We start from the raw sequence: 24,500 nt of genomic DNA, 5'->3' as shown, positions 1-24,500 counted from the left end.
TTTTTATAAGTTAAAATTGCTTTACAAATACATAAAACCTGGAGCCAAGTTGTATTTGTACTTTGTACTTTTGTAGCATATTATTGATGATAATGTAGAGTTAGGAGTCCTCAACATTTTTTAATCTGGAGAAGCTGATTTCTGTGTTTGTGATGAAAAAGATGGAATTTAAAACATTTTACTTTCAGATTGCTACATATGTCACAAGTTGTCATGGTTTTAAAGGAGGTTTATGTATACACACACGCACGCACACACACACACACACACACAACTAATATGTTAACTTGTATGTAAGACATGAGTAAGTAAACAGAGGAGAAGCTAGTATGTAGTTTTTAATTTGTCCCTGAGCTTAGTTCACCTGCTTTTGTGAAGGGAATGCACTGGAAGGAAAAACTAAAATTCTTTCCTGTAACCCTGTTGTTTTAAATTGGTGAAAACCTGGGGCTCCTGGATGGCTCAGTTGGTTAAGTGTCCAACTTCGGCTCAGGTCATGATCTGACAGCTTGTGGGTTTGGGCCCCGCATCCGGCTCTGTGCTGATAGCTCAGAGCCTGGAACCTGCTTCAAATTCTGTGTCTCCCTCCCTCTCTGCCTCTCCCCCACTTGCACTCTGTTTTAAAAATAAATACAGGGGCACCTGGGTGGCTCAGTCGGTTAAGCATCCTACTCTGGCTCAGGTCATGATCTCGCGGTCCATGAGTTTGAGCCCCGCGTCGGGCTCTGTGCTGACAGAGCCTGGAGCCTGTTTCAGATTCTGTGTCTCCCTCTCTCTCTGACCCTCTCCCGTTCATGCTCTGTCTCTCCCTGTCTCAAAAATAAATAAACGTTAAAAAAAAATTTTTTTTAATTAAAAAATAATAATAAAAATAAATATACATTTTAAAAATCTAAAAAAATATATTATTATAAATTGATGAAGACCTTCACATATCCTCAGCACCTTTTTTTGAGTTCCAAATTTCATTTAATTTAAATGGGAACAAATAAAAAAGGGCTTATTTAATTCATAAAATGCCTTTGATGTACAAAATTTCTTAAGAAACACTGAAATGACAGATAAAGTCATAACCTACAACAATCCATTGTAAATACCTTAAAGAAAACACTGGCAGATAATCCAAACCTAGAGTCTTAAAGCATAAATATTTTTGGCATATATTCTCATAGGAGAAATAACTTGAGTGTGGGGTATTTTGGCATACACAATTTTGTATAAAGGTCAAAATTTCAGTGGCTTTCACATATTTTCTGTGAGGAATTACTGGTAGTAAATTGGAGGAGTAAACGAGCTGCAATTTGGAGCACACCGAAGGAAAATTTTCCTAACAATAACTTGATGCTTTTGTAAGAATATTTGTGAGTGATTAGCAACCTTCTGCGTGTTGTTTAATGTAAAACTGCCCTTTGGGTTTTTTTTTTTAATGTTTATTTTTGAGGGAGCGGAAGCAGGGGAGGGGCAGAAAGAGGGGGACCCAAGATCCAAAGAGGGCTTTGCCCTGATAGGCTGATAGCAGTGAGCCTGCCGGGCTCAAACTCAAGAAATGTGAGATCATGACCTCAGCCGATGTTGGACACTTAACCGACTGAGCCACCCAGGTGCCCCTAAAACTGCCCTTTGGTTTTTAAACCATCATTTATAAAGGGTAGCTTTAACTGGCTAATTCAGGGGGGAAAAGCAGAACTGTAAAATAATCAAAATATGTACCTACTCTGTGTGTCAGATGCCTTGAAATATATAAAAATAGTGTCAGGATATGGTCCCTGATCTTACAAAACTTACTAAGGAACTCTTAAGGAGACGAAACAATTATTGATGAACTAAGAAGTTGCTGGGAGTAGTTGGGAGAAGAGGATTGTTTTGAGCTGAGTTTTCTCATTATTTTCTCCACCTTAACAACTATAATTTAGATGAAGAGGAGTAACAAAAACAAAAGACAGGTACATGGAAGAAGTTGGTACAAGAAGAATATTCAATTCAATTAACTGCAAAGCTTTTTAGTAAAGGACAGAATAGCATGGTGTTCTAGGAACACAAGCTCAGAAATTAGCCTGCCAGGGTAAACTCTATAGCTTTGACAGTTACTGATAGAGTATACCCTTGGACAAGTCAGTTTACCTTCTAAGCTTTGGTGTTCTTCATTTGTAAATGGAGGATGATTGTAGAATCTATCCTATCCTATATTCATAGGAATATAATATACATTCATGGGATAATATACATAGATTAAATGTGACATTACTTGGAAAGCACATGTCAAAACAAGTGTTCGGTAAATGTTACCTATTGTTGTTACGATTACTTTAAGACTTTACAGCTTTTATATGTGGGGAAAGGCATTATATATTCCTGTTAGGGTCATGATTGAAGCATTGTACTTGAAAATTGCTTACTTTTTTATTTTTTTGTGTTTCAAATCATAAGACAGATATAGAAAAAAATACTCTTATCTCTAACCTGATATAAAATAATGATTTCTAATAATCATCTTTTTCCTTCAGATATTTCTCATAAACATTAATTATATTTAAACAGTAATAATATTTGTTTTTAAATGCCTTGATTGTATTAGTCAAGGAATTTCTGGTATGCACAAACTGGTTAAAGTAATAGCTGACCAACACAATTCTATGTTTTTTGGCTATTTATTAAGTTCTGGTATCACATACTTAAAAGTCTTTATTTATACCTCTTTAGTTTGAAAAGAATTACAATTGGACTTTAACACTAGAATTAAGTACCCCCTCAACCAGATTTTAGCAATTTTATTGAAATTATTATAGGTGTTTTACCAAAAAGTTTATCAGAATATTGTGCTAAGAAAACAAATAAAATGCTTGTCTCTTATTCTTTGTATCTAGTTGATTCTGCCTGCATTCCTTATTTATTTATCTTCTATTCTTATCTTCTGTGAGTAATAGGACACCTCTCTGTACTTTTGCTTGCTCTTTCTTGTGTAAATCATCGCTCTGATTTGTTCCACTTGCTGCATTTTTTATTTTGCTAAATAGTTTTATAAGTGTTAAATGATATTTAAAGTCTTCTGTATCATATCCCATTTAAGCTGCAATCCATTCCAGTCTTGCCTGGCTCTAAAGGGTATTGTTTTACTTCATACTTTTATAATTAAGTACTAAATGTTAATTTTATGGGAAAAGTGGCTTGGAATTTTTTTCTGCAATATTTGTATGGCCATTACAGTTGATTTGTGTGATTGAAGCATGGAAGAGCAAATTGTAGCACTTATTCATTTAGCTGTGTTCAAATGCCTGTTGCTGCATGCCATCAAACAACTTGTAATAGCTTTCCTCTTACTACTACTTAAGGCTGAATACTATATATTCTTTTCCTCCTAGAGTCAAGAATTGAAGGCTGGCTTTCAATACCAAACAGAGGAAATATCAAACGATATGGCTGGAAGAAACAGGTATATATGCCTTGTTTTTTCTAATTGATAATCTGTTATATATTTTACTTTTAAAACATACAACTTGTATTAATTGCTCTGTTATTAGCATTGATCTTAGATTAATACAGTATACTTTAGACATAAATGACAAGTATTGTGCTTATTTTAAACCACATTAATGTTGCTCTTATATATCTTCCTCTTTTTTTCCTCATTTCAGTATGTTGTAGTAAGCAGCAAAAAAATTTTGTTCTATAACGATGAGCAAGATAAGGAACAATCCAATCCATCCATGGTATTGGACATAGAGTAAGTTGCCTTTCGTTGAATTTTAAATCATCAGGGTGTTAATTTATGATAATTAGTTTTAGACATACAATTTAGTTATGTTTTGTTATTTAAATGATATTGCCTACTTTTCCTAACAAATTTTAAAACTTCATATTCGGGGCACCTGGGTGGCTCAGTTGGTTGAGCATCTGACTCTTGATTTCAGCTCAGATCATGATCTCACAGTTCGTGGGTTCAAGCCCCACATCGGGCTCTGCACTGACAGTGTGGAGCCTGCTTGGGATTATCTCTCTCACCCTCTCTCTGTCCCTCCCCCACTCTCTCTATCTTTCAAAATAAATAAACTTGAAAATTTTTTTTAAATAAAAAATAGAACTCCATCTTAAATCTAACTTTAGCAAAATGTAAGGGGGGAGATTTTGCAAAGCTGATACATGTATTCTAAAGACAAATTTATTTCAAATGTTTATTAGTTTTAGGTTCAGAGAGCATCTCCAAAAGTGCTGTATATGATTATGCAGTCATTGTTAAGGATATACAAATACATCTTTTGCTTTTAGTAGTAGATCACAGAGGCCTTTAATAAGCTTAGGATTTTTCCTTGTATTCGTTCTAAAACCATTTCTTAAGCACTGCTGTCTGTATCATCGTGAATGCTATAGATTGTACAAAGGTGAGTAAGACAGTTCCATATTTAAGGAGCTTACATACAAGTAGTAGAAAAGGTAAAACATGCAACAAAATATAAATTCAAAGTGAGATGTGGTGGGTGCTATTCATGAAAAATATAAACTTAAAATGAAGTGTTGGCATTCGTTTGGAATTAAACATTTGTGAAATCAATTATATCTAGAATGTAAAAAGAATTGAGCAGCTACCAGAGCGTTCTGAAATTTTATTTCCCATTTTTTTCCTTTTTTCAATTGTAGTTAACATACAGGGTTATATTAGTTTCAGGTGTACAATATAGTGAGCCAACAATTCCATATTTACTCAGTGCTCATCACAATAAGTGTAATCTTAATCCCCTTCACCTATTTTACCCACCCCCACACCCACCTCCCCTCTGGTAACCATCAGTTCTCTAAGAGTCTGTTGTTTTTTTGTCTCTTTTTTTTTCTTTGTTCATTTGTTTCTTAAATTTTACTTACGAGTGAAATAGGGTATTTATCTTTCCCTGACTGACTTATTTCATGTAACATTATACCCTCTAGGTCCAAGGTCCATCTATGTTGTTGGAAATGGCAAGGTTTCATTCTTTTTTATGGCTAATACTCTATTCACCCATATCTTGGCTATTATAAATAATGCTGGAATAAACATAGGGGTTGTATATATCTCTTCAAATTAGTGTTTCCGTATTCTTTGAATAAATACCTGGTAGTGGAATTACTGGATCATATGGTAATTCTATTTTTAACTTTTTGAAAAACCTTTGTACTGTTTTCCATAGTGGCTGCACCAGCATGCATTCCCAACAGTGCACAAGGGTTCCTTTTTCTCCTATCCTTGCCAACACTTGTTGTTTCTTATATTTTTAATTCTAGCTATTCTGACAGGTATGAGGTGTTATCTCATTGTTTCAATTTGCATTTCCCTGATGGTTACTGATGTTGAGCATCTTTTCATGTGTCTGTTGGCCATCTGTGTGTCTTCTTTGGAAAAATGTCTATTCGTGTCCTCTGCCCATTCTTAAATTGGATTCTTTGGGAGTTTTTTGGTGTTGAATTATATAAGTTCTTTATATATTTTTTATATTAACCCCTTATCGCATACATCATTTGCAAATATCTTCTCCCACTCAGTAGGTTGATGGCTTGTTCTGTTGACGGTTTTTTTGCTGTGCAAAAAGCTTTTTATTTTGGTGTAGTCCTAATAGTTTAATTTTGATTTAGTTTCCCTTGCCAAAGGAGACATATCTAGAAAAATTCTTTGACCTTATCAAAGAGATTACCACTTATGTTTTCTTCTAGAAGTTTTATGGCTTCAGATCTCACGTTTAGGTCTTTAATCCATTTTGAGTTTATTTTTGTGTATGGTGTAAGAAAGTAGTCCAGTTTTATCTTTTTGCATGTAGCTATCTAGTAATTTTCCCAGCACCATTTGTTGAAGAGACATTTTCCTGTTTTGTATTTTTGCTTTCTTTGTTGCAGATTAATTAATCATAAAAACATGGATTTATTTCTGGGCTCTCTATGCTGTTCTGTTGATCTATGTGTTTGTTTTTGTACCAGTACCATACTGTTTTGATTTCCTAATTCTTTGAAGAAGCATTGGTTGTAAAAATTTAAGTGTTCAACCTAAATGGAACAATACATAAATACTAATATTAGAGACATCATCTTTCAACTAAGTTAAATGCTTTCAGATTGATGAAAGTTTGTTGTCTTACCTTTTTATTGAAGTATAATTTTTATAAAATGCCTAAATCATAAGTGTTCTGTTCTTTTGACAGTTACAAACACCCATGTAATCATTACCTATAACAAGATAAAGAATATTTCTATCATCCTAGAAAGCCCACTTATACCATTTTCTCAGGGGGAAAAAAAAGAACATCTGAATTCTGTTACTGAGTTTTGCCTATTCTAGAACTTCATATATATGGAATCATATGATATGTATTCTTTTGTGCCTGGCATCTTTCACCCAGCATAGTGTTTTGCTATGTGTATCAATTGCTGAATATATTCAGCAATTCCTTTTATTACTGAACAATATTCCATCAAATTAATATATCTCAATTTGTTTATCCATTCTTCTGTTGAGGAACATTTGGCTTGCTTTCAATTTGGGGTTGTTATAAATAAGACTGTTATGAACATTCTTTTGGTGGATTTATGTTTTCATTTTTCATGTGTAATTACTTAGTGGAATCCTGGGTATTGAGTAAATCTGTGTTTAATCTTTTAAAAATCTACCAAATAGTCCCCAGAAATAGTTACACTGTGTTATGCTCACCAGCAGTATATGAGTTACAGTTGTTCCATGTTTTCACCATCATATGGTGCTGTCAGTCTTTGATTTATGCTGTTCTTTTATTTTATTTTATTTTTATTATTTTTAAGTTTTTAATTTTAATACCAGTGTAGTTAACATTTTAGCTATTCTAATGAAATGCTGTCTCATTATTGTCTTAACTTGTATTTTCCCCATGACTAATGATACCAAAAATTTTTTCAGATGTTTATTGGCCATTTGTATATCTTAAATATCTCCATGTCTTTTGCCCATTTTTAATTGGATTACTTACCTTTTTTAAGATAGATTTGTAAATCTTTTTTTTTTTTTTAATGTTTTTTAAATTCACTTTTGAGAGAGAGACAGAGTACAAGCAGGGGAGGGGCAGAGAGAGAAGGAGACACAAATCTGAAGCAGGCTTCAGGCTCTGAGCTGTCAGCCCAGAACCTGACATGGGGCTCAAACTTGTGAACTGCGAGATCATGACCTAAGCTGAAGTTGGAAGCTTAACCGACTGAGCCACCCAGGTGTCCCTGTAAAAGTTCTGTATATATATTCTGGATATGGGTTCTATATCAGAAACATGCAGTGCAAATATTTCCTTATCTGTGGCTTGCCTATTCATTTTCTTTATGGTGTCTTTTTTTTTTTTTTTTTTAACATTTATTTATTTTTGAGACAGAGAGAGACAGAGCATGAACGGGGGAGGGTCAGAGAGAGGGAGACACAGAATCCGAAACAGGCTCCAGGCTCCGAGCCGCCAGCACAGAGCCTGACGCGGGGCTCGAACTCACGGACCGCGAGATCGTGACCTGAGCCAAAGTCGGCCGCTCAACCGACTGAGCCACCCAGGCGCCCCTCTTTATGGTGTCTTTTAATGGAAACAAATTTATTAATTTTTTAAAAGATAGCTTTTTGTAGTCTGTCCAAGAAATTTTGCTTCTCCAAAGATTGTGAAAGTATTCTGTGTTTTCTTTTAGGAGTTTTGTATTTCTAGGCTTTACATTTAAGTTCTGATTTAAAAAAATTTTTTTAATGTTTATTTATTTTAGAGAGAGACACAGAACGTGAATGGGGCTGGGGGCAGGGGGAGGGTGCAGAGAGAGAGGGAGACACAGAATCTGAAGCGGGCTCCAGGCTCCGAGCTGTCAGCAGAGAGCACATCACGGGCTTGAACTCACAAACTGCAAGATCATGACCTGAGCCAAAGTCAGACACTTAACTGACTGAGCCACCCAGCCACCCCTTAAGTTATGATTAATCTCAGAATTTATTTTTGTGTTTGGTAAGAGGTTGCAGTTAAAGTTACTTTTGTATGTGCGTGTATATTTTCCATGTGGATATCTGGTTATTCCAGTACTATTTATTTTTATATATTCATCTTGAATCCTCTAATCTTGTTTATTTACTAGTTTTATTGGGTTTTCCACAGGGGTTTTCTACAAATACAATCACATCATCTCCAAATAATGATAGTTTTATCTCTTTCCAGTCTATTATGCCTTTATCACATAAATGGATTCATATGATCACCACCAAATACAGAGCAGTTCCATCACAGGGAACCATCATGCTACCCTTTTATAGCCATAACAAGTGCCATTTCTGCCCCCATCTGTAATCCTGTTCTCCATCTCCATAATTTTGTGTTTTTAAGCATGGTCATATAGGTGGAATCAAATAGTTTATAACCTTTGAGATTGTCTCTTTTCATTCAGCATAATTCTCTTGAGATTCATTCAAGTTACCATTTGTTTCTCTTTATTGTTGAGTAGTATTCCATGGTATGAATGTACCAGTGTTTAACCATTCATTTGGGCTGTTTTCAGCTTTGGACTATATATGAACATTCATATACAAGTTTTTTTGTAAATATAAATTTTCATTTCTATGGAATAAAGGCCCAGGAATTCAGTTGCTGGGTCATATGTTAAGCATATGTTTGTTTCATTTTGTAAGAAACAGCCATGCTGTTTTTCAAAGTGGCTCTGCAGTTTTTACATTTCTGCCACAATTATATGAGTGATCTAGTTTCTCTGCATCTTCGTTAGCATTTGGTGTTATTACTGTTTTTACTTTTTAAAGTCTGATAGGTGTACAGTGATGCCTATGGTGATTTTAATTTGCATTTCTCTAATGACTAATGATGTTGAACATCATTTCATGTGCTTATTTGCCACCTGTTTGTCCTCTTCAATGAAATGTTCATTTGTCTTTTACTGTAAATGAGTTTAATAGTTTATGTCCTGTTTATTTTCATCTTAGTAAATTGTTTCATGTTCGACCTGTAACCCAAGGAGATGTTTACAGAGCTGAAACTGAAGAAATTCCTAAAATATTCCAGGTGAAAACCTTAAATTCTAATTTTAGAAAATCTTTTATTTAATGACTAAATGCATTTTGTAAAGTATGCAAAAACACCAATGTTTTCTATAATTTGAAACTTATGTGTACAAATTAAGACTTTAATATCTTCCTTTTACCATTCCTGAATGTAGATACTATATGCAAATGAAGGTGAATGTAGAAAAGATGTAGAGATGGAACCAGTACAGCAAGCTGAAAAGACTAATTTTCAAAACCACAAAGGCCATGAGTTCATTCCTACACTCTACCACTTTCCCGCCAACTGTGAGGCCTGTGCCAAACCTCTCTGGCATGTTTTTAAGCCACCTCCTGCCCTAGAATGTCGAAGATGCCATGTTAAGTGCCACAGAGATCACTTAGATAAGAAAGAGGACTTAATTTCTCCATGTAAAGGTAAGGCATAAAAATGACTTTTACAGTTTATAACAAATTAGAAAATTAAGTCCCATTAAAATAATTTCTTCAAGCGTAGCATTTTCTATACCAAGTTGAAAAGAGATTATAAGAAGTAGTATTTTGACACTAGAGGAGCAACATGTAGCTGTCATCTCACAGCTACAAATCTAGCTTTGAACATAATGTTTTTAAAGAGAATTACCGCCTTATAAAAAACTTACCTTTAAGAAATTACTCTAAATTGGAGAGAAGAGCTATAGGTGAGTTCCACTATATTATTTCTCCTTGAATTTTTGCCTCCTGCTTGTTTTCTTTTTGTTCGGTTTTCACTGCCTGGACCAACATGCAGGGTCATAAACAAATGTCTTCTAGTTTAGCAAGGGTAGCTTGAGGAAAAGAATATAGACGATAGCTATTTTAAGATAAGAAACTTAAGTTCTACAAATACATTAGTTTCACTTCTGCTTTTTTTAATTTTTTTTTTTTGCTTTATCTTTCTTAGTAGTTTGTGATTAATGTCTCCTTTTTAAATTTTCAGCCTTAATTAAGGAGAGATATTGTCCAAACTTAAGCATAGTAAATCTTTTAAAATTTTAAGAACTTACAAAATTATACATTCAATGGGACCATTTTAGGTACTTACTGTATGACTTTATTTTTTCTATTTTTTAAAATGTTTATTTCTTTCTTCTGAGACATAGAGCACATGTGCACGCAAGCCAGGGAAGGGCAGAGAGAGAGGGAGAGAGAGAGAATCCCAAGCAGACTCTGCACTGTTAGCATGGAGCCCAGTGCACAGTTCAGTCTCACGAACCATGAGATCAAGACCTGAGCTGAAATCAAGAGTCTGATGTTTAGGGGCGCCTGGGTGGCGCAGTCGGTTAAGCGTCCGACTTCAGCCAGGTCACGATCTCGCGGTCCGTGAGTTCGAGCCCCGCGTCAGGCTCTGGGCTGATGGCTCAGAGTCTGGAGCCTGTTTCCGATTCTGTGTCTCCCTCTCTCTCTCTGCCCCTCCCCTGTTCATGCTCTGTCTCTCTCTGTCCCAAAAAAAATAAATAAACGTTGAAAAAAAAAAATTAAAAAAAAAAAAAAAGAGTCTGATGTTTAGTTGACTGAGCCACCCAGATGCCCCTGTAAGACTTTGTGTCTTTTTTTTTTTTAAACAGTCAGTTATGATGTAACATCAGCAAGAGATATGCTGCTGTTAGCATGTTCTCAGGATGAACAAAAAAAATGGGTAACACATTTGGTGAAGAAGATCCCTAAGAATCCACCATCTGGTTTTGTTCGTGCATCCCCTCGAACACTTTCTACAAGATCCACTGCAAATCAGTCTTTCCGAAAAGTCGTCAAAAATACATCTGCAAAAACTAGGTAAGGATTGCAGTGTTAACCTTTTTGACAAAATGTGAAAGTGATTGGTTAATATCTATTAAAATCTAAAATCTAATTGTTCTTTTCCCCATAGAGGGCATCATTTGTAGTTAAGTATTTATATATGACATGAGATGACTTTACAAATTAGTTTGATTCCTGTTTGAAATTAATGATATTTATAAATTTCATATTTTCTTCCAAGTCCATATCAGATTTCACTATCTTGGTTGGTGTACATGGCACATACTTAGCCCTTAAAGTTTTAAACAAATTGTGGTTGTTTTTCAATCACAATTATTTGGTATTATCAGTGAAAATGGTGTTGCAAATAAACTTCCCAGTTAAATATCCCTCTCCTCTTTTTTTTTAACCGATTTTGATAGAATTTTTTCAAAATATTTATATGATACAATAAACAACTGCAGGGCATAATTAAACCCTTTCCTGAAAAGAGGTAATAATGTCTTATTAAGTTCTCATTTTATACATTTTTATACATAAATGAGTCTCAGAGGAATCAAGCCACTTGGGCAAGATCACACAGTGAGTTAGTGGCATAGTCAGGGTTGAAACCTATTTTTATTTTTATCCAATTCTAAAGCCTATGTTTTTTCTCCTATACCAAATACTAACTTTCCTAGAGTGTAACCCCTGTATTAAGAGGAACATTTTAATCTAGAAGCTGAGACCTAACACTGATTTGCATCTCTGCTAATGTCACTCAAGTCATCCAAGCAGACTTAAAACCATTTTTAATTCAGCCATTTCTTCACTCCCTATTATTAATAACCAAGTCTGATTCTTTGAAAATGCCTAAATAGTTAAGCATTACACCTTCTGTATTCTTCACCCACCATACTACTCTAGTGTATTATCACCTGACTCCTGACTTATTTCTGTAAAATCCTGTATGACTGTATAGGACAAAGCTAGATCTAAAACTATGTAAAATTGAGTTATAGTTTTGTAAAAAACAAAAGAACACCATGTGTTTGAAATAGAGTAGAAGCAAAAAGAAGACAATACAAAGTGTATTTTTCCTTTTCCTATTTTCTAAATTGTGTGTATTAATCACATATAAAAATAATATTTATTTACCTTTCTCTCTAAATTTGTTTCTTGAATTTTTAAACTGAATATATTTCTTAAATTACAATTTTTTCTTTTTTTGTCCCCCACCCCCCACCCCAGCAGTTAACCACGTGACCTAATGCCTTGTGGAATCATGTGGAATGCTACCTGATAAACCAGGCTTCTTTAACCATGCAGAGCAGACAGGCTGTTCCTTTGACACAAATATCACAGGCTTCAGGGTTAAGATTGCTGTTATTCTGTCCTTGCTTTGGCACAAAAGCACACTGAGGGTTTTTTTTGTTTTTTGTTTTAATTGCGGGTTTGCCTACAGGTAGTTTAGATTAATTATTACTGTGTAATGCAAGTACAATTGGGGGAAAGCTTAGGTAGATATATTTTTTTAAAAAGGTGCTGCCTTTTTGAATTTCTAAGAAAACGCCTGTCAATCATGATAGAACACAGTTTTCCTCATATGAGTGAGAGGAAGGGACTTTCACTTTCAAGTGGAATGGCCAATCACTATGAAGATCAGCTCATGGAAGGAGTAAAGAAAATATCTCAAAATGAGACAACTGAAATTCTTTTAAATGACTTCAGTCTTTGTGCTCTTGCAAGACTATACAAAACTATTTTAAGAAAGCAGTGACATCACTTGACTTCAGTGCCCTCACTGTAGAATTTAAAAGCCTCACTTTTGATTGCCCATGGTGGACTTACAGAGAATAAATATTTTACATTATGCTTTACAAAATACTGTATGTGTTTCAGCACGTTTATAGATTGAGGAATGGGAGAAGGCAAAAAAACTTTTTTTTTACATTTAATCTATGCATTTTTGCCAAGCCATATTGAGTTATTTTACTACTAGAGACATTAGGAACTAACTGTACAAAAGAACCAAGTTTTAAAAGCATTTTGTGGGGTACATCATTTCTGTAATTGTATAATGTATTTCTTTGTGGTTTTAAGTGATAAAGACATTAAGTTAACAAACATATAAGAAATGTATGCACTGTTTGAAATGTAAATTATTCTTAGAACACTTTCAATGGGAGTTGCATTGCCCTTTTAGTGCCTTAATTTGAAAGAATTATTTTACTGCCATGACTAAATATAGAAATTTCAAAAGAACATATTTTCAAAAAATTATATGTCAGTGGGTTTTTCATTGATAATTGGTTTAATTTAAAATATTTAGAGGTTTGTTGGACTTTCATAAATTGAGTACAATCTTTGCATTAAACTACCTGCTACAATAATGAATGACTTTATAAAATTCTGCAAACTATGTAGGTTATATCAATATAAAATTATGACAATACATCTGTGATGTTTTCCAGTTAACATAGGAATTACCAGATAAATACTGTTAAACTCTTGTCCTATACAAGAGTTGATTCATATGGGCAGTATGATTTATTGTTTATTTTTTTAACCAAATACCTCCTCAATAATTTATAATGGCTTTGCAGTAATGTGTATCAAATAAGAAGCACTGGAAAACTGATTCGTCTCTAGGATGATATGCATGTTTCAAGTGGTATTGAAAGCCGCACTGATGGATATGTAATAATAAACATATCTGTTATTAATATGCTAATGACTCTGTGCTCATTTAATGAGAAATAAAAGTAATTTATGGATGGATACCTTTAATAATGACTGGTGTTTTCTCATGGCTGAAATGAATAGAAACCATGTTATAAATTAGTCCCTGACTGTATACCATTGTTTGTTAAATTCCATGCCTAGATTAAAGTGAGTTTTTAAAAGAAAATGTCGTTTGGGCTTTAAAACAAGTTGTTACAGTTGAAATGAAAAGTCGGCTAATGTCTGTTGGGAAGCAATTTTCTGTAAGTCCCTTGCATTTCTCCACGTCTTGTGACCAGTGGCTCTGACAGCCTTAGTTCTGGACTATCTTTACCAAAGATATTTGTATAGTGAACAGCCTTGGACAATATCATGTCTCTGTCAAGAGAAAAGCAGGTTGTTTACAGCCCAGTATAATAAAAGGTAATGTCTCCCTCCCGAGCAAAAGTTGGAAGATTTTCTTGTACTCCTTAAAAAAGATTCAAATACCCTAAACTTCAGATTCCTCAGCTGTAATGCAAACCCACTGCGTGCTCAGCACCTCCTGGGCCACTCTGTATTTTTGGGGGGAGCATAGGAGAACTGACAGGAATGTGAAGCTCATGCTGCTTGCTGTATTGTTAGTATACAGTTGTTTGGCTCTGTAAGGTCCTATAAAGTGCAAAGAACAGTTAATTCTAATTAATTTAAGGAGACGTGAGCATGGAACTCTTGAGAACTGACAGAGGCATGCCACAATGTGGAATCAGGTCAGCCAAGAGAGCTCCTTCTCTTCTAAGTTCAAAAAAACCACTCAATCCCAAAGTATACCAACATGGCAAGAACCAGGAGAGTGCCATGATCAGGAAGGCACACTACTGCTAATTCTTCACAGTATTTTGTTATGCCTGCTACAGTTCACACCAAGTTAGATGTTTTACAATTCCTGTTGCCACTTAATGAACCTTGTGTCCAGACACTGGAATCTCTGTCGACACTGCCTCAGAAAATCACTTTCATCATCTCACTTCTGCCTTCTATGGATACATCTGCTTTTCCAAAACTAAACCACATCCAGAATTCTAACTGCAAGGAAATCAGGGAAATGTACTTTCAGTTTTCTAGCCACTTTATTACAGGGAGATACACTAAGAGGTTCAGCATCAAGCCTGCCCACTCACCACTCCTGCAAGCCTGAACTGAGACCAGGGACGCTGGGCTAGAAAGAAAACAGTCACTGTCCTTATTCACAGGCTGGAAACTATGGGTCACTTGCCATTACTTGAAGTTTCAGCTTAAAATGACTTGTGTACACTTCATTTAAAATTTAAAAAAAAAAAAAAAAAAAAAGGAGAATCTAAACATGATAATCAAACCCTGCTTGATAAAATATGTTCTCAGGGGCACCTGGGTGGCTCAGTTGGTTAAGTGTCCAACTTCGGTTCAGGTCATGATCTCACACAGTTCATGAGTTCGAGCCCCACGTTGGGCTCTGTGCTGACAGCTGAAAGCCTGGAGCCGGCTTCAGATTCTGTATCTCCCTCTCTCTCTTTGCCTCTCCCCTGTGCGTACTCTGTCTCTCTCACAAATAAACATTAGAAAATTAAATAAAATATGTTCTCATTTTCTTTTCATATCACTAGAAATTCTATAATAATCCAAATTTAGTAATCATAAATCAATGAGTTGGTTCTTACTGGGTTGCTAATTTGAGCTTCCAGTTTCTAATTTTCAATTTGTAACACTTCTACAATTCTTCCTGTTAAGAGATAAAGCGCAACTACTAGCAGCCATTTGAATAAAGACCATGTTTTTTTAAAAATTAGGTGATTGCGAATGGCATTATATACTACCTACTACACTTGCTTTATATCTCTGTGGTATCATTTAATGAACATGTAATTCTGCCATCCAACTGGAAATGAATTTTGTGTATGTGTGAAGATCAAAGGTTTTTGTTTTTTGCTTTTTTCTCTATGTGGATATTGAATTGGTCTTACAGTATTTATTGATGACTATCCTTCCCTGTGTCATAAACCAGGTGACCAATCTATTTCTCTATCCTTGTAAATGTCACAGTTTTAATTACTGTAGTTCTGTAAAAAAGATAGAGTGTAAGTCTTCCAGCTTTGTAGTTCTTCCAGATTGATGTGGCTCTTCTTGGCCCCTTTACATTCCCATATAAGTTTTTAAAACATGTTAATTTCCACACACACACACACACACACACACACACACACACACACACAGACTCTGGCAGGATTTTAATTGGAACTGCATTCAACCTATAGATCAATTTGGGGAAAATTAACCTCTTTAAAATTTTATCTTCTAGTCTATGAACCTGGTAAGTCACTGTACAGAAATAAAACAGATATTTGCAGATGTCCTAATTTCATATGTAGAAGTCTAAAAATACAGCATTCATATTCAGTGAATGTTCAAAGGCCACTGGAAACAAGATAAATGTACAAAAATAAGGTTTTTTTCTGTATACTAGCAACAATTACTGAAATGTTTTTAATATTTACAAGAAAATAAAAACCACTTGAAAGATGTATAAAGACATCCAAGAAAATTGTAAACCATTCACAAAAATTAAGAGAAGAACCTATATAAGTATAATGATTGTTGAGTATTTTCACATAAGATTATTAAAATAAATGGTCATATTCTGAGGATCTATTTAATGAGTTTTCTTTTTAATCCACAACTAGAAATCTTAACCACAATTGTTTTATGTTTACTGCACAAATCAACTTCTAGTTGTATATGTCTGTATAAAGCTGCACTCAATGCTCTAGGTATATTTTATCTCAAATATCTTGTAGCATTAATTTTTTTTTAGCAATCTTTGCAATGAGTAATCTCTGCTGATTGTAATAAATTAAAGAAATGCAAAGTGCATATAGTAAATACTTGTCTGCCCTTCTTAAACCTCACCCCTACCCCACCAATTCCTTAGTAGGTTATCTTAAGAATATATGTAACTTGGACTTCTGTGAATTATGGAAAGACTAACAATTCTACTTAACATAAAGAAATCCCTGAAGTACACAGAAATTAAATATCTCGTCTTTTTCATCAAATGTTAATTGTTGGAATAAACTTAACCAAGGAGAGGAAAGATCTATACCCAAGCTATAAAGAACTGATGAAAGAAATTGAAGAAACAAATGGAAGGATATACCAACCTCATGGATTGGAAGGATTAATATTGTTAAAATGTTCATACTACCCAAAGCTATCTAGAGATTTAAAGCAATTCCTATCAAAATACCAACAGAAGTTTTCAGAGAACTAGAACAAATAATACTAAAATTTGTATGGAACCACAAAGACTCCACCCCGACCCCCAAATAGCCAAAACAATCTTGGGAAAGAACAAAATGGGAGGTATCACAGTTCCAATATATACTACAAAGTTATGGTAATCAAAACAGTATGGTCTTGGCACAAAAATCAATACATAGATCAGTAGAACAGAATAGAGCCCTGAAATGAAACCATGCTTATATGCTCAATTAGTCTATGACAGTGGAGGCAAGAATATAATGGAGAAAAATCTTTTCAACAGATAGGAAAACTGGACACTTTCTTACACTATACACACAAAATTAAAAACAAAATGGATTAAAGACTTAAATGTGAGACCTGAAACCATAAAAATCTTAGAAGAAAATGTAGGCAGTAATTTTTTTTTTTTTTTTTTACATCTACCATAGCAGTGTGGATAAGTCTCCTCAAGCAAAGGAAACAAAAGCAAAAATTAACTGTTGAGACTATACCAAAATAAAAAGCTTTTGCATAGCAAAGGAAATTGTTAACAAAATGAAAGGCATCCCACTGAATGGGAGAAGACATTTGCAAATGATCTATCCAATAAGGGGTTAATATCCAAAAAATATAAAGAACTTCTACAACACAACCAAAAAACAGTCTGGTTAAAAAATGGACAGAGGACCTGAACAGACATTTCTCCAAAGAAAACATACATGCAGATGGCCAACAGACACATGAAAAGCTGCTCAACATCACTAATCATCAAGGAAATGCAAATCAAAACTACAATGAGACATCATCTTACACCTGTCAGAATGTCTAGAATCAAAAAGGCAACAAGTGTTGGTCAGACTGTAGAGGAAAAAATAACTTTTGTACGTTGTTGGTGGCAGCTACTGTGAAAAACAGTATGGAAGTTGCTCAAAATAATTTAAAATTACTATTTGATCCAATAATTTCACTACTGGGTATTTACTAACCAATAGTTAAAAAGAAGTAGGAGGAGGAAAAAGGAGGAGGAGGCAAAAGGAGAAGGAGAAATCCAAAAAGATAAAAACAGCATGATTTACTATAGCCAAGATACGGAAGAAACCCAAGTATCCATCCATAGATGAATGGATAAAAGGTGTGTGTGTGTGGTTTGTGTGTGTGTGTGTGTGTGGGTGGTGGAATATTGCTTGGCCATAAAAAAGAATGAAATCTTTACATTTGCAACAACACAGATGATCTAGAGAGTATTATGCTAAGTGAAATAAGTTAAAGACAAATACCATATTGTTTCATTTATATGTGGAATCTAAAAACAGAACAAAACAAAAAAAACAAAACTCTTAAATAGAGAACTGGTGGTTGCCATAGGGTTAGGTGGGTGAGGGGATGGGTGAAATAAATAAAAGAAGATTAAGAGGTACAAACTTCCAGTTATAAAATAAATAAATCACAGAGATGAAATATACAGTATAGGGAATATAGTCAATGATAATGTATTAATGTTGAATGACTACAGATGTTGACTATACTTATGAGCACTAAGTAATGTATAGAATTGCTGAGTCAGTATTTACACCTGAAACTAACTTTGTATGTTAATTTTACTTCATTAAAAACATTATGAATTGTCATATGAGAACATGACACTATTTCCCGAGCCATCTTCTTTCCCATAAAGTACTTTGAGACATTGAAGTTATAAGGAGAAAAAGTGAAAATGTTTAGAAATGTGTGATTTAAAGCTCTTGAATACGGTAATATTTATATGTTGTTTAATCCTGTATCTGTATATTTCTATATATCTCTATATCCATATTTATATCTGTAGGTTTACACAAATTACTGTATAGAATGATTTAGCCATTAAATTGAATACAGTTGGGGGGGGGGGGTCTGGGTGGCTCAGTCAGTTGAGCTTCCAGCTTTGGCTCAGGTCATGATCTCACAGTTGATGAGTTCAAGCCCCATGTCAGGCTCTGTGCTGACAGCTCAGAGCCTGGAGCCTGCTTCAGATTCTGTGTCTCCCTCTATCTCTGCCCCTTACCTGCTCGTGCTCTCTCTCAAAAATAAATAAACATTAAAATAATAATAAAAGAGGCTCACTTTAGATTCACATATAAGACACACATAGGTTAAAAATGGAGGGATGAAAAATTATATCCCATGAAAATAATAACCAAATAAGAGCAGAGGTTTCTATATTTATATCAGACAAATAGACTGTAAGTCAAAGCTATAACAAGAGACAAAGATGGTCATTATCATTATATAATGATAAAAAGATCAATAGAAAGATATAACAATTATGAGTATATATGCACCCAACATCAAAGCACTTAAATATATAAAGCAAACATTAACAAATGTGAAGGGAGAAATAGCAATACAGTGATAGTAGGAGACTTCAGTACCCTCACTTTGATTTATGGGTAAAACATCCAGACAAAAAATAATAGATAGGGGCTCCTGGATGGCTCAGTTGGTTAAGTGGCCAACTCTTGATTTCAGCTCAGGTCATGATCTCACAGTTCATGAGATTATATTACATTATGGATCCAATGGGCCTAATAGATGTATACAGAACACTTCATCTAACAGCAGCAGAGTACACATTCTTCTCAAGCACACATAGAACATTCTCCAGGATAGTTCATATTCTAAGAGAGAAAACAAGTCTAACAAGACTTAACAATTTAGCAAGATTAAAATCATCCCAAACATCTTTTCTAAACACAATGGAATGGAACTAGAAATTAAAATGTAAGAAGATGAAAAAATTCATAAATACATGGAAATTAACACATTCTTGTGCGGTGGCTGGGTGGCTCGGTTGAGCATCTGACTCTTGATTTCACCTCAGGTCATGATCTCAGGGTCATGGAATCAAACCCATGCTCATTGTGGAGCCTGCTTAAGATTCTCCCTTTCTCTCTCTCTCTCTCTCTCTCCCCCTCCCTCCCTCTCTCTCTCTCTCCCCCTCCCTCCCTCCCTTCCTCTCCCTCTCTCCCTCTGCCTTTCTCCCCTGCTTATGTGCTCTCTCTCTTTCTAAAATAAAAACAAATAAAAATAAAAAATAAAATGTCTAAAAAATAAATGAATAACCCACTCTTGAATAACCATTGGGCCAAAGAAGAAATCAAAAGAGAAATTAGAAAACAAAAAATAAAACATAACCTACCAAAAACGGGATACAACAAAAGTAGTAATATGAGGGAATTTTATAGTGATAAATTCCTACATTAAAAAAGAAGAAAAATCTGAAATAACAAGCCAACTTTACACCTCAAGGAACATATAAAAAAGGAAGAACCGAAGCCCAATTAGAAGTAAAGAAATAATAAAGACTAGAACAGAAATAAATGGAAAAAAAATTTTTTAAATAAAATGGAAACTAGAAATTAGAAAATTTTACAAAACCAAGAGTTTTCTGAAAATGCTCATAAAGATAAGCCTTTAGTGGGGCACCTGGCTGGCTAGGTCAGTAGAGCATACAGTTCTTGATCTCTGGGTTGTGAGTTTGAGCCCCACATTTGATGTAGAGATTACTTTAAAAGAAAAACCTTAAAAAAAAAAAAAAGGACAAGCCCTTAGGTAGACTGAGAAAAAAGAGAATACTCAAATAAAATTGGAAATGAAAGAGGATATATTACAACTAATGCCTCAAATTAAAAAAAAAAAATCAGGGACAATTAGTTGTAATAAACCGGATGATCTAGAAGAAATAGATAAGTTCCTAGAGACAAACTATGTACCAAGACTGAATCAAGAAGAAATGGTAGCCTGGAAGAGACCAATAACAAATAAGAAGATTGAATCAGTAATAAAAAACATCCCCCCAAAAAACTCCGAGTACCAGATGGCTTCACAGTTTAATTCTACCAGGTATTTAAAGAATTAATATTAATCCATCTTAAACTGTTGGTTCCAAAACATTGAACAGGGGGAAGGCTTCCAAACTTACAAAGCCAGCATTACCCTGATACCAAAGCCAGTCAAAGACACCACAAGAAAAGAAAATTAAAAGCCAATATCCCTGATGAATACAGATTCAAAAACCTTAACAAAATATTAGCAAATTGAATTCAATAGCACATTAAAAAGATATATATAATTTATCCTTGGGATGCAAGGATATTCAACATATGCAAATCAATCAATGTGATACACAACATGAAGAGAATAAAGGATAGGGGAACCTGGGTGGCTCCGTCGGTTAAGCGTCCGACTTCGGCTCAGGTCATGATCTCACGGTCCGTGAGTTCGAGCCCCGCATCGGGCTCTGGGCTGATGGCTCAGAGCCTGGAGCCTGCTTCCCATTCTGTGTCTCCCTCTCTCTCTGACCTTCCCCATTCATGCTCTGTCTCTCTCTGTCTCAAAAATAAATAAACATTAAAAAAAAATTTTTAAAAAAGAAGAATAAAGGATAAAAATCACATGACCATCTCAATAGATGCAAAGTATTTGACCAAACTCAATGCCCTTTTATGATAAAAGCTCACATTGAGTAAGTTACTTCACTGAATAAGAAATTTACTTCAACACAGAAAAGGCCATATATGAAAAGTCCACTGCTAACATCATATTCAATGGTAAAAAACTGAAAGCATTTCCTCTAAGATCAAGATAAAACAAGGATGTCTTCTCAGTGTAGAGCCTGATGCAGGGCTCAATGCCGGGCTTGATCCCATAACCCTGGGCTCATCACCTGAGCTGAAATCAAGAGTCAGATGCTCAACCAACTGAGCCACCCACTCTTGACACGTCTCTTCAACATAGTAGCAGAAATTTTAACCAGAGAAATTAGTCAAGAAAAAGAAAAAAAATCTCTAAATCAAAACAGTCCCATTTACAAAAGCATCAAAAAGAATAAAATATTTAGAAATAAAACTTAACCAAGGAGGTGAAAGATTTGTACACTGAAAACTGTAATACATTGATAAAAGAAATTTTAAAAGACACAAATAAATGAAAACACATTCTATGGGGCATCTGGGTGGCTCAGTCGGTTAAGCGTTCGACTTCGGCTCAGGTCATGATCTCGCGGTCCGTGGGTTCGAGCCCCGCGTCCGGCTCTGTGCTGACAGCTCAAAGCCTGGAGCCTGCTTCAGATTCTGTGTCTCCCTCTTTCTCTGACCCTCCCCTGTTCATGCTCTCTCTCTGTCTCAAAAATAAATAAATGTTAAAAAAAAAATTAAAAAAAAAAAAGAAAACATTCTATGTTCATGGATTGGAAGATTTTGTATTGTTAAAATGTATATCGAATCCAAAACAATCTACATATTCAATCAATGACTATCAAAATACTAAAAATATTTCCTATAGAATTAGAAAAAGCAATCCTAAAATTCACATGGAGTCACAAAAGACCTCAAATAGCCACAACAATTTGAGCAAGAAGACAAAAACTAAAGGAATCGCACTTCCTGATTTCAAAATATGTTACAAAGCCAAAAAATTATGTCTATATCTATCTATCTATCTATCTATCTATCTATCTATATCTCCAGTAATCAAAACTGGTGCAAGCATACTGGTACAAGTATGGTACAAACATAAAAATAGACATATAAACCAATGGAGCAGAATAGAGCCCAGAAATAAATCCATGCATATATGGTTGGCTGATGTACGATAAGGATGCCAAAAATGTATAATGAGGAAAGATTGTCTCTTCGATAAATGGTGTTGGGAAAACTGCATATCCATATGCAAAAGAATGAAATTGAACTCAATTTACACCACATATAAAAACTCAAATTGGATTAAAGACTTACACATAAGAACTAAAACTATAAAACTCTTAGATGAAAATAGAGAAGTTTCTTAACATTGGCCTTGGCACTGATTATTTTGGATATGACAACAAAAGCACAGGCAACAAAAGCAAAAAGAGACAAATGGGATTACATCAAACTAAAGCTTCTGCTTAGTTGGGAAAGGAGACATCCAACGAAGTGAAAAACAACCTATGGAATGAAAGAAAATATTTGCAAACTACTTATCTGACGAAGGGTTAATATTCAAAAAATATATAAAGAACTCATACAATAGTGAAAAAAACCAACTTATTTTTATTTTTTTAATGTTTATTCTGAGACAGAGAGACAGAGTGGGGGTGGGGGTGCTACAGAGGGAGAGGAAAAGAGAGAATCCCAAGCAGGCTTCTCACTGTCAGCACAGAGCCTGAAGTGGAGCTCAATCCTATGAACTGTGAGATCACGACCTGAGCCGAAATCAAGAGTTGGATGCTCAACAAACTGAGCAACCAGGTGCCTCACAAGTAACTTGATTTTAAAAATGGGCAAAGGGCCTGAATAGACGTTACTCTAAAGAAGATATATAAATGGCCAATAGGTGGGGCGCCTGGATGGCTCAGTGGGTTAAGCGTCCGACTTTGGCTCCGGTCATGAACTCACGGTTGAGCCCTGAGTTGGGCTTTGTGCTGACAGCTCAGAGCCTGGAGCCTGCTTCAGATTCTGTGTCTCCCTCTCTCTGCCCCTTCCCTGCTCACACTCTGTGTCTCTGTCTCTCTGTCTCTCTCTCTCAAAAAATAAACAAACATTAAAAAAAGTAAAAATAAAAAAAAAGATAAGTGTCAGTGAGGATGTGGAGAAAAGGGAAATTTTGTACACTGTTAGTAGGAGTGTAAATTAGTGAAGCCACTATAAAAACAGGTATGGAGTTTCCTCAAAAAATTAAAGATAGAACTACCAAATGATCCAGCAATCCTGCTTCTGGTATATATCCAAAAGAATTTATATCATTATCTTGAAGAGATATATTGTTCATAATAGTGAAGACATGGAAGCAACCAAAAAGTCAATAGATGAATGGATAAAGAAAATGTCATATGTACATATAATGGAATATTGTTCAGCCATGAAAAAGAAAGAAATCCTGCCATTTGTGACAACATGGATGAACCTGAAGAAAATTATGGTAGGTGAAATAAGCCAGACACCGGAGAACAAATACTACATGATCCCATTTATATGAGGAATCTAAAGTAAACTCGTAGAAGCAGAGAATAGGATGATGGCTACCAGAGTCTAAGGAAGGAGGAAATGGGGAAATGTTGGCCAAAGGATATAAAGTTGCAGTTATGCAAGATAAATATATCCTAGAAATCAGAATAGTGCTTATAGTTAACAATACTGAACTGTATACTTAAAAATTTGCCAACACGGTAAATCTTATGATGTTCTTATGACACATACAATAAGTAAAGAAAGACGGTAGGAGGACTCTTCTGGAGGTGAGCAATGTGTTTATGGCATTGTAGCATTATTTGTGGTAATGGTTTCATGTATGTATACTCTCCGAATTCATCAAGTTGTATACATTAAATATATACAGCTTTTTCTATGTCAATCACACCTCAATATAGTGGCTTAAAATATGTATGTACCTTTTGATAGGGAATTTCACTTCTATCAATTAATCTCATTGAAATGTTTACACATATGCACCAACATATACATGCATAAGGAGATGCAGTGTAAAAGTACAGTACCAAGATATTAGTGTCCCTCATCATTATATTTGTGTTTCAGGGCCCCCTAGAACATTTCTCCAACCCAGGCTTTATCTTGACTGGTCTGTGTCCCTAAAAGAAAATTCAGTGTTGGATGGTATAAAGGATAAGCAAAGAGAGTTGGTCTTCTAAATTAAGGGAGGTTGAGGGTCATCTAAACCAATATTGGGAAGGAAGGTGGGGAGGGTGAGAAGGAGCCTGCAGAGGGTCCAAGACCCCATGGGGATCTTGTATAGGGACTGTACA

At 34.9% G+C, this 24,500-nt stretch overlaps 1 protein-coding gene across 3 annotated transcripts in view; it reads left to right on the top strand.

Annotated features, from left to right (window-relative positions):
- The window catches only part of ROCK1 (Rho associated coiled-coil containing protein kinase 1), a 161,815-nt gene extending 148,281 nt beyond the window's left edge, over positions 1-13,534 (top strand). For 2 of the 3 annotated variants that reach the window (XM_045457149.1, XM_045457152.1), the window contains exons 28-33: positions 3,360-3,430; positions 3,633-3,721; positions 8,930-9,008; positions 9,163-9,424; positions 10,594-10,801; positions 11,996-13,534. In XM_045457149.1, the coding sequence (XP_045313105.1) occupies positions 3,360-3,430; positions 3,633-3,721; positions 8,930-9,008; positions 9,163-9,424; positions 10,594-10,801; positions 11,996-12,002 (716 nt within the window). In that variant the 3' untranslated portion in view covers positions 12,003-13,534. The remainder of the gene's footprint in view (positions 1-3,359; positions 3,431-3,632; positions 3,722-8,929; positions 9,009-9,162; positions 9,425-10,593; positions 10,802-11,995) is intronic. The other variant, XM_045457150.1, reaches the window with a different exon arrangement.
- Positions 13,535-24,500: the final 10,966 nt, after the last annotated feature.

The sequence above is a fragment of the Leopardus geoffroyi genome, chromosome D3, assembly GCF_018350155.1.
Source record: "Leopardus geoffroyi isolate Oge1 chromosome D3, O.geoffroyi_Oge1_pat1.0, whole genome shotgun sequence".
NCBI lineage: Eukaryota > Metazoa > Chordata > Mammalia > Carnivora > Felidae > Leopardus > Leopardus geoffroyi.
Note: the sequence above shows the minus strand (reverse complement) of the source record. Positions and strands in the feature narration are given on the sequence as shown.